Source organism: Rosa chinensis, chromosome 5, assembly GCF_002994745.2.
Source record: "Rosa chinensis cultivar Old Blush chromosome 5, RchiOBHm-V2, whole genome shotgun sequence".
In the NCBI taxonomy this organism is placed as follows: Eukaryota; Viridiplantae; Streptophyta; class Magnoliopsida; order Rosales; family Rosaceae; genus Rosa; species Rosa chinensis.
In genome coordinates, this window is record NC_037092.1 from 87,603,321 (window position 1) to 87,614,667 (window position 11,347).

General features: G+C 39.1%; 1 protein-coding gene across 1 annotated transcript; it reads left to right on the plus strand.

Annotated features, from left to right (window-relative positions):
• Positions 1-8,344: 8,344 nt before the first annotated feature.
• LOC121053080 (probable acyl-activating enzyme 21) lies at positions 8,345-10,360 on the plus strand. The gene is made up of 3 exons (XM_040519454.1): positions 8,345-8,713; positions 9,662-9,697; positions 10,262-10,360. Exons 1-3 carry the CDS (start codon positions 8,516-8,518, stop codon positions 10,292-10,294), a joined length of 267 nt encoding a protein of 88 aa, XP_040375388.1. The 5' UTR covers positions 8,345-8,515; the 3' UTR covers positions 10,295-10,360.
• Positions 10,361-11,347: the final 987 nt, after the last annotated feature.

The window sequence follows — 11,347 nt, forward strand, 5'->3', positions numbered from 1 at the left end:
TTCACATTGGAGAAGTAAAAATTTAACTTAATTTCAAGAGTACCCTTGAACTTGTAACTCTTATATAAAGGGCCTCCTTCCTGTTTATGGAAATAGTATGCAAGAGAAGATTGTAGAGAGAATGATTGTGTCTATTCATTGATAATAAGAGCCCTATATATTGGGATTACACAGTACAATTACTTGGAGTACAAGGATTCCTAATCTAACTTGATTTGGGAATCTAGAATCTTATTCTCTCCTATTACAACAATAGAACTAAGCCTAATTTGACCGGCACATCAATAGTCAATATTCTTCAATATTCTCCCTTGTGCCGTTCAAACTTGGTGATGACGCTTTGATCGTTGCCTCGTTAAAAACCTTGCTCGAGTAATAAAAACCATGTGGGACAAAAACAACCTCGAGGAGGAGAAAAAGAGTACAACATGTCCTCACTACTACCAAAAGGCCATCAGATGACGGTGAATTTCTATTGTGTGATGACCAAGCTCACCATGTTCTAAGTGAGTGATGTGTGATTGAAAAATCAGACAACGGTGATCTCACCGTTGTGTGATAAAATTTGTCCAACAGAATACCTATTTCCGTTGTGTGAATTCTGCGCAGGCATGTGTGCCTGCCATGACATGCGGGGGGATGCCTAGGCAAATTCAGACAACAGAAGAAGAAATTTTGTTATTGTTTGAGATTCATAACACACAACAGATATAACTCATTATTTGTTGTTTGAGATTCACAACACACAACAGATATAACTCATTCTTTGTTGTCTGAGATTAATAACACACAACATTTATAATTATTTCTTTGTTGTCTAAGATAAGTAACACACAACCAAAGTGAAATTATCTCCCTTGTCAGTTGATTCAGTCAGACAACATAGATGATTTTATTTATGTTGTGTGTGTTATGAATCTCACACAATAGAATTTTATTTTCTTTTGTTGTTGGTTGTTAGTTCACACAACAACTATATTTGGTTAGCTGTGGTGTGAATATTGTAATCAAAATGGCTAATAACCAATTACTGTTGTAGGAGAAGCCTTAATTTTGAACTCTTTTACAGTCATACAACACATTGTTTTGTATTGTGTTGTATGACTTAGTATTGGACAATAATTGTGAGCCCCGGAAAAATGTATCGAGCTTAGTGGGGATTGTGTGACAATTATTTAACGATCTCGATAATCAGCCAAGCGCTCGAGAAAATTTTCAGAAATTTTCATAATAAAGTACACAACACAACGAGTTTGTGGAAATTTTCGGGGAATTCACCTCAACCCGGCCGGCGCTCCACCGTCAGGCCGGCGCACACACACCATAATCTTCATCTCGTCGTCGTCAACAACCTCCTATCCTTGGATTATCCACACTGAACAGAGAGGGAGAATCGAAGACCTGAAGCTTCGAACTGTCTCCGGTGAGTTATGCAATTCCCGGCGACTCCGGCCACCGTTTGAGCTGCTTGTTGTATGAAACCTCACCTCCTCGTCTTGCTTTACACTCTAATATAATTAGATTTTCGATTAAATCAAGTTTTGACAATTTCATTTCTAGGTTGCTTCTGCCTCTGTCACGGTTGCTCGACGCCGGCGACTTTTCCGGCACTTCTGGGCATGCTTGCTACATGAAAGATGATCCAATATTCGTACTCTACACGCTGGTGTACATAGTCTTCGAGTTCGATCAAGTTTTTGGAGAAGTTGTGTTGGGTGCACTCGGCCTCCACCGAGGTTATGTTCTGGCGACTTCTCTGGTTTGTCCTTCGACTCAATTTGGGTACTAGAATATAGGTTAACGCTTAGTTCTGTTGAATATAGAATTGGAGATTTATACCAAGTTGTGTTTGTCAACCCAGAATTCGTCAAGTTTGGAAACTGACGATAGAGAAGCAAGGGTTCATTGTCGAGTTTCCATCAAGAAGCTACGGTGAAGAAGCTTGAGTTCCAGTCTGTAAATTAGACAGAACGAAGGTAATTTCGAGGTCTCATTGCGGTGTTGTTCGAAAACTAAAGCTCTAACTCAGAAGATAGTTGTTTTGGTAGCTCTCAAAGCTTAACTTTATTCAATACTCAAGGTCGGCTTTTATACAGCCTTTACAAAGTAGGAATTATCACAAAAGCTTCCACGATTTACATGACCTACATCGTGACTGATACTAAGGAAGAATAAATCAAAGGCTAATCTATACCCCACAAACCAGGGCTTTATTAACAAGAATAAAAAACACACGAAACTGTAGGGATAAGTTGTTTAAGACTTGGTCAGTAAGTAACCAGAAATCCTAACAAACCCTCCCTTAAACTGACCCGCATGAAACACAGTCAGTTTACACCTTGACCATCGCATAATCCAAGCTGTTCTCTCATCTTCAAGAACAAGTCTAACTTCAAAGGTTTTGTCATAATATCAGCAAGCTGATCTCTGGACCCACAATGTACCAAATCGACTACACCATCTCTAGTTAAGTCTCGAAGAAAATGGAATTTAACATCGATATGTTTACTTCTACCATGCATGATAGGGTTCTTCAAAAGCTTAATAGCTGAATTGTTGTCACAGAAAATAGTACACTTACATTGCATAAGGCCAAGTTTCCCTAGAATCCTTTGCATCCACACCCCTTGACAAACACAAGAAGCAGCAGCAATGAACTCGGCCTCTGTTGTGGAGAGTGTCACTACTGGTTGCTTCTTGGAACTCCATGTTGCAGCTCTGGAACTTAGCTTAAACACATACCCAGAGGTGCTTTTGCGGTCCTCAATATCTCTCGCATAATCACTGTCAGAAAAAGCAATCAAATTCTCTCATCCCCCTCTCTTGTAATGTACCCCCATCTCAGTTGTTCCCTTCAAATACCGGAAAATCCTCTTCACTGCCTGTTAATGTAATTCAGTTGGCACTTCCATGAAACGACTCACCAAGCTCACTACATACATGAGGTCGGGTCTGGTGATAGTCAGATACATAAGACTGCCCACCATTTGCTTATAAGTGGTGGGATCGACCTTAGTACCTCCTTCATCTTTCACGAGTTTGCATCCTGGCACCATGAGGTTTTTCACTGAATTATAATGCTCCATTCCGAACCTTTCAAGTACCTCATTTGCATATTTTTTCTGATTGATGAAAATTCCAGCTGAACTTTGCACCACTTCCACTCCAAGGAAGTACTTCATCCTTCCAAGATCTGACATATCAAATTCACGCCTCATCGAGCCCTTGAATTCCTCAAACATCTTCTCACATTCCCTGTAAAAATAAGGTCATCCACGTAGAGACTGACTATGAGAATTCTTCCTTCTTCACCACACTTTACGAATAGGGTGTGCTCACTTAGGCATCTTTCAAAACCTTGTTTGATGAAGTAAGACTCTATTTTACTAAACTAAGCTCGTGGGGCTTGTTTCAGCCCGTACAATGCCTTCTTCAATCTATACACTTTGTTCTCTGCCTCCTTTACTTCATATCCTCGTGGTTGCTCAACAAAGACTTCTTCATTAATCTCTCCATGCAAGAAAGCAATTTTTACGTCGAGTTGAAACACTACCCAATTCCTGCTAGTTGCAATTGCAAGTATCAATCTAATAGTGTCCCAACGAGCAACAGGGGCAAATACCTCAGTGTAGTCAATGTCGGCTTGTTGTGTATACCCCTTCGCCACGAGCCGAGCTTTGAATTTGTCCACTTCTCCTTTCTCGTTTAGCTTTGTCTTAAAGATCCACTTTACACCAATCTTCTTAGCTTCTTTTGGCAACTCAATTAATTCCCATGTGCCATTTTTTTCATTGGACTTAATTTCCAGGTCCATGGCCTCTCTCCATGTAGCACTCTTCACAGCCTCTTCAAATGTTGTTGGATCACTTGAAGAGGTAAACATAACCAGCTGCTGCAATTCCTCTTCTTCTGACAAGCCTTCGCCGCTTACGTGGTCCTTCATCCATGGTGGTTCTCTTCTGACCCTCCCTTGAGTAGGATTAGTTGTATGAATTTGAGCTGGACCTGTGTCTTCTGCTGAATCAGTTGTCATGGAAGAACTTGAACCATCTACCTCATCTTGCTCAATCTGTCCTTCTCCTTCTTCTTCATACACAATTTCTTCTTCGTCTCCCCACTCAAGTATGTCACACCGAGCCTCTTCAGCTGTTTTTCCCTAGTTCCATTTTTCTTTTTCTTCAAATACCACATCACGACTAATGACTATTTTCTTTGATTCCAGATCATACATCTGAAAGGCTTTGGATTCTTCACTTGCACCCAAAAACACACACTTGAAGCTCTTGTTATCTAGTTTCTGCCTTTTCTGATCTGGTATATGGACATGCCCGATACAACCGAACACTTTGAAATGCTCCACTGAGGGCTAGTGTCCACTCCATGCTTCTTCGGGAGTTTTGTCCTTCACTGCCAATGTGGGACAACGATTGAGCACATACACCGCCCAGTTTGTTGCTTCTGGCCAGAACTCCTTGGGAACCATTTTGTCATTCAGCATGCATCGTACGATGTTCATTAGGGTTCGGTTCCTCCTCTCTGCAACCCCGTTTTGTTGAGGGGTGAAGGCTGCATTGAGTTGTCTACCATTCCCATTTAAACTGCAATAACTATTAAACTCCAATGAGGTGAACTCCCCACCCCGGTCAGTACGTAAACAACGAATGTAATTCCCTGTTTCTTTCTCGACCATGCTTTTGAATTTCTTAAATGTAGTAAATGCCTCTGACTTAGCATGCAAGAAATATGTCCACATCTTACGACTATAATCATCTATGAAAGTGATTATGTACCTCTTGTGACTATTTGATTCAGGAGTAATTGGACCGCAAAGGTCTGAATGCACAAGCTGTAATAGTTGAGAGGCTCTCCACATGCTTTTCTTGGGGAATGGATCACGGTGCTGTTTGACAATGACACAATCAGTACATAACTTAGATGAGGCTTTGAGTATTGGCTAACCCTTGACCAGCTTTCTATAAGACAACGTCCTCAGCCCTTTCAAGTTCAGGTGGCCAAATCTCCGATGCCACAAGTGCGTTGTTGTATCCTCAGATGTCAATTGAAAGCAAGCTGGTCCTGGAGCATGAGTAGGCATAGATGCAAGCAACACAAACATTCTATTTGCTGACATATTTGTTTGCATAATTAACCCTCTTATTGGATGATAGATTTTGCAGACATTATGTTGAATCTTTTTCTTGAAGTTGACCAATACTGAGTAAATTACTCTTGAGCTCAGGAATGTAAAATACCTCAGTTATTACTTGAGTTACTCTATGCACTCCTATCTTGATAGTTCCCTTTCCCATGACCGTCATCCTTGTGTTGTTACCGAGTTTTACTTGTTGCCTGAAGGTCTCATCTAGTGCCACAAACCATTCCTTGTCACCACTCATGTGGTTACTGCAACCGGAATCCAAAAACCACACTTCCTTTCTTCTAGAATTGTGTATCTCGACATAGGCCATAAGAAGCATTTCTTGTTCTTCATCAAATTCCGCATAATTGGCATGTTTTTCCCAGCTGGGACACTCGTACTGAAAATGTCCCAACTTGTGACACTTAAAGCACTCAATTACAGCCTTGTTAAACGACTGTCTCCCTCTACCCTTGCCTCGGCCTCCTCTGATCACAGCTCTTCCTCTGCCTCCTCCTGCTCTATCTTCATGAGTAATTTTCAGAGCCTGCTCTTCTTCAATACGGCTCTTCATTCTCTGCTCATGAACGAGAAGGCTACTCTGTAGCTCATCAATTGTCATTGTCTCCAAGTTATTGGATTCTTCGATCGAGCACACCACATAGTCAAACTTTGGAACCATGGACCTCAAGATTTTCTCATTAATGACATTTTCTTTCATACTCTCACCACAGGCTTTCATGTTTTTAGCTATAGCAAGAGTATGCCCAAAAAATGCATTGACTGTCTCTCCCTCCTTCATCTTGAGAACTTCGAAGTCTCTGCGTAGAGCCTGCAGCTGTGCTCTCTTCACCCTCGTTGAGCCTTGGAACTTCTGCTTCATAGAATCCCAAATTTGCTTGGCTGTATCATCATGGAGGATGGTTTCCATGATTTCTCGATCGATGGCTTGATAAAGATAATTCTTTATCTTCAAATCCTTCAGCTTCTGCTCCTTAATTAGCTTGATTTGTGCTTCTGTAGGTTCTGCTTCCTCCGGTACTGTCGAAATTCCATCCTCTACCAGGCTCCAGTACTCTTTGGAGCCAAGGAAATTCTCCATCAGCTTTGCCCAATGTTCATAGAAGCCATCAAACTTGGGAATGGCAGGTTGCACATACTTGCCATTGTTGCTTTCTGCCATCACTACTAAAAAAACCACATATAAGGACTCCATATAAGGACATTTTTTTTTTCTTCACCGAGCCCTAATAAGCTTATGACGACGAGTTAAAAAAACAGGAGCAATAGTTTGCTCCCCCGCCTAATTTTTTTGTCAAAAGTTGAACTTCCCACCTTTTTTTTCCAACACATATTCGCACTTTGGCCTCTATTTTTCAGTTGACCCCTCGCTCTCTCTGTGCATCTCTTCCTCGTCGAGCACATTGGAGCTCTGATTCTTCAGCTCTGAGTGAAACAGATCTCACCACAGATGGATATCTCTCTCTTCTTCCCGATCTGTCTACACCTTTCTCTTTTTGCCATATCTATATGCTCTATGCAGATCATAATGTGACGGTGGCTTTCTCCTATATGCTCTTCCCGTTGTCTCTCCCCAAACCTACAACCTAGCCGCTGTCCCTTGACGCCTCCGACCCCCTCCAAGATGCCATTGAAGTGAACGACGAGTTGTACGTCGCGCACACAATTAGGAACCTCTGCTAGATCTTTCCGTTAAGCCCTTCATCAATGGCGGAGCCTCTGGTATGCTCACTAGCTGATCATCCAACCCATCGATACGATCAAGGTGAGTGTTGAAATTCATCAAGATTGTAACTTTTGTGAGATCTGGATTGGACCCATGATTCCAACTCAGGTCTTTGAGCTTAAAGTTGGTTTCTTTTGATCAATTTCAGATCTATGATTTGTGGGTCTATTTCGGATTTTGGTTTTTTGTAGTGGGGAAGAACGAACACAGAGCAGGCATGCCTTTCTTATTACTCTCTGACCATATTTATGTCTTTTGGGTTTTGCTCTAAATGTTTATTGAAACTCTCCGTTCTGTGTTGCAGTGCTGAGAAGGCTGGGAGTGAAGGGCGTGGAGATAAAGAAACCAGAGCAGCTCAAAACCGTGGCCTCACTCATAATCCCTAGAGGAGAGAGCACCACCATGGCTAAGCTCGCCGAGTACCACAACCTGGTCTTTCTATCACTCACCCAAACAATCTCTATTATTTGTTGTTTTGTTTAAAGCTAGCTTTTAACTTTATTACTCCTGGGCTCAATATGTATATGCCTGCTTCTGCAATTGTCGATACTTTTAGTATATCAGTAAATGGGGATTAGATGAAAATGAGGACTGTTCTAGAAATGGTGTAATTTGGCTATATGGGTTTTGTTCTTTGGTGCTTTGGGTATATAGGAGTGGTGGAATTTTGAACTATATCGGCTTGCCTAATATAATCACAAATGACACAGGAGATAAAGGAAATGAAGTAGATTATAGCATTATTTGAACATCCTAGTTCATTTTGTTGTAGTTAGAATTTGATTAGAAAAAAGAAAAGCAAGTGGTTTTGTCTCTCAACAGAATCAATTAAGTCTTTTCAATAGATTCTGAAGATTGGTTTTGTCTCTCAGCTCATCCAAAATCTGCAGCATCCGACTGAGACACAGAACCAAGTCAGGTAGCTTATCTCCTTTTAGTTCTTCATTTCTGAATACTTTCATCCCCATTTTGTTTATGTTTAGTTTATGATGAAAAATGTAGGTGATCTTTATTTTCTTTGATTTGAGCCCTCAATTAAACATGTGCTCTGATTTTGGAGCCATTTCCTTTGAGAAAGAAACAATACTTGGATTACATTATAAAAATGAAGTGCTGCTTCACCTTCCATTTTGTTTAATAATGGTTTTCATGTCTTTAGCAACATGAAAGCTGACGTGAAACTTCAGCATCAATAGATAAGTTCTTTAGTTTTATGTTTTGCTAGTGTTGAATGGTTAATTAGTATATGTGGGGCTTCCTCTTGTCCCGTGTATATATTGATGGTGATGGAGACTGTTGGTATTTACAATTTGACAATTCCAATGTCCAAAGCAGTCTGTGAATTGAAAAATTTATAGATTTTTTTGGCATATTACAGAGTTAACATTCTTTGTTGTTTTCTTTCCATTGCACCTACCTTCAAGTTTTGTATATCAGTCCAATACTCATCTTATTGCTTTGCTAGTTTTGTTTCCAGAGGTTGCTCTTTGTGCAGCTATTGTAGCTAATCTCAACACGAAGAGTTGTATACTTTGCATGATTGATCATTATACAAGTCCAGATTACTGAAGGACCAAATTCTCAGATAAAAAGTTATATTTAGTTTGTGGATCTGCCTGATTGTGAAATTGATGGAGGGTGCAATTAGGTGCTCCACCAACTATGTTCCTCTTTCTCTGATCAGCTTCCTGGAGCGCTCAGCCATAGTCTACAGAGACATACCCTCTATTATGTATGGAGACATCGTCTACACTTGGAGACAGACACTTGAACGATGCACCAGACTTGCTTCTGCTCTTGCCCAACTTGGAATTTCTCGAGGCGATGTGGTAAGAAACTGAGAACTTTTAATGTTTTTTTCTCTGTTTGTCACCATTATTGACTACTTTGCAATTGCATGTTATTGTTTTTTTAAGTTCAGAGTTGGGAAGTGTTGGCTTATCTCTGAATAGCTCGCTAAGAGATCGGATTAGATTGGGTTTTAACTGTACTAATTTTGCAACAAATTTTAACTTGTGAAACATCCAATTAGATATTTACACAGTGATGTAGAGGAGGCTGGTTGTGATTGACAAGTTGTTGGTTTTGTGTCTTCCACATGATTTTTTTTTTGGGCTAAAATCATTCACATAGGATTGGAATTTGAATACCATGATCAAGAACAAACAAAGAGGCGGGGACATGAACCAAAACCCCTCAACCAAAAACAGATGGCATAAAGCCAAATGAGCAAAAAGCCATAAGGCGAATACAAAGTAATAACATGAAGCTTGAAATATGTAAAGCATGCTTAGATCAAAGGTTCAGTCTTACAGTTTGCGTCCTACTTCGGATAGGATAATGAGCATGCATGCTAATAGCTTGTCAAAAAGCTTAGATTAGATAGGTTTTTCCTTTGTTTATCTCTTTTTTGTTCCTATTTTGTTTGAGAATGCTACAACTTGTGCACATCCCATCCGTAAATGATCACTGTTTTAAAGACAAGGGTGGTTGTGATTGGTAGGTTCCTGGTCTTGTTCTTCGCATGTGATTGAACTTTGAAGATCATGATCACTTTTAGTCGTGTGCTACTCATTGCTTTAAGCTAATGAATTTGCATCTGCATCACCATGTTCAGCCTACTTCGAATAGATGCAGCTGAAGTATTTGTCTTTTAAAGTTTGTCCTTAAGGAGTGTTTGACTAAATCACACACAAAATTCTTATTGATAAATGTTGAGCCCTACAGTTGAACCAAACTTGAATACATTACTAACATTACTGTTTTGGACCTTGTAGAATGCATTTGAGCTCGCCTTCTTCGTTTGGGTTCCAGTAAGTTTTTCTTTCCCATCCTCCAGATTTTCCTTTAGGACATTAATATTGAATCTGGACATTAATAGTTTATAGTGATCAACATGACCATTGAATCTTAGTTTTGTTTCTTCTTAGATCCTTCTTAGCTACGCGTTGTACAATTTCTTTATGATTTGGGGATTCATTTGAATGTAATAACTACAGTTAGAACAAAGTTTTCTTTTCAGCCCTAATTCAACTTTCTTTTGCTGAGTTCATTTTTTGGAAATGTCAATTGTATGTTATACAACAATAGAAATCATTAAGTGAAACGTTTAGAAGTAATCTGTCCTTTCAAAGACTTTGTCAGTACTTTTTGAAAGTTAAATAAAATAGAGTGATACTGATAGCTTTTATAGTAACATTTATTGGTAGCTTTTAGAACTTTCTACCCTATGATAACAAACCTGATCTGAAGAACCTTATCATTTTATTCAGTTTAGGTATGTAAAGATGGTGTGGCTGTGATCAGGGTTATCAATAAATGATTGTCAGTGGGTATGATGGTGTAGAATTTTAATTGAATTATATGTGTGAATGCAGAGATGGCAGCTAAGAATCCAAAAAGAGGAATAAAATGGTTCTTAGAGCAAGCTGCTGCTGAGAAGGTTAATGAGAGAAAATCTGAATGTGGTCACGCCAGGTCAAAGAGGTTGAAAACAAGTGAGTATGGATTTTATGTTTTGTTAACTATTGGCATCTATAGATAATGAGGAAAGATAATTGATTGTGTGGAAATATGAAGAGCAGCAATATCTTGATGCCTCTTCTAGAAAACAGACTATGGTCTCGCATAAGCAACCACTCTCTTTAAGGTGATTATCTGACTCCGAATTTTTGTTTTCCCATTCAGCATTTGTTTTTGTTTTTCGTCACTATGAAGCAGAGTAGGTACTATTTGATTCATTTTTGCAACCATTCTCTCTAGAATCGTAGTTGTTCCTGCTTCTTTCATATTAGCATTTAAACAACTTAATTACGTAAAATAGGTGCATACTCATACTAATTAACTATCACGTTTGCAGTTTGATGTATATATTCTAAAAGCATAGAAAATATGCTCGACATGATCATTATATTAACAAAACATTAAATCTTTTCTAGATATATTTCAGGAATGTTGTAAGATGCATCTGAGAAAGCTTTTCAAATATAATGGCCATCTTGCTCAGACTTAGAAAAGTTTTTGTTTGTGTAATGTTGTTTCTTTATTTAACCTTACTATGGTTTTTATATTCAACCAGCTCAGGATTGTTTTTCTCTGTGTTCAAGTATATTTTTGTTCATGGAAATCCTATCACTTGCTCAGGCTTAGAAATGTTTTTGTTTGTGTAACTTTGTTTCTTTATTCAACCTTACTATGGTCTTTTTGTTATATTCTGCTGTACGACTCAAACAAGACGAGATTTAGAGAATGAATTGTTTGATATCTTATTCATCTCCCAGTGGAGGTATATAAAGAGGATTACAAGAATATAATAGGTAAGGACAATATATTCTATACTACGAAATAATTACAATATATTCCATTCCTAATACTAAACCGTGACTCATGCTAACACTCCCCCTCAAGTTGGCGCATACACATCGACCATGCCCAACTTGCTTAGTGAGTCATAAAACGCCTTC

Bases quoted from the DNA above. Each gene is read 5' to 3' on its own strand.
- LOC121053080 (XM_040519454.1), top strand. From the start codon at position 8,516: ATGGAGGGTGCAATTAGGTGCTCCACCAACTATGTTCCTCTTTCTCTG. The intron at 8,714-9,661 runs GTAAGAAACTGA...TGGACCTTGTAG, and splicing joins GAATTTCTCGAGGCGATGTG to AATGCATTTGAGCTCGCCTT. The intron at 9,698-10,261 runs GTAAGTTTTTCT...GTGTGAATGCAG, and splicing joins CCTTCTTCGTTTGGGTTCCA to AGATGGCAGCTAAGAATCCA.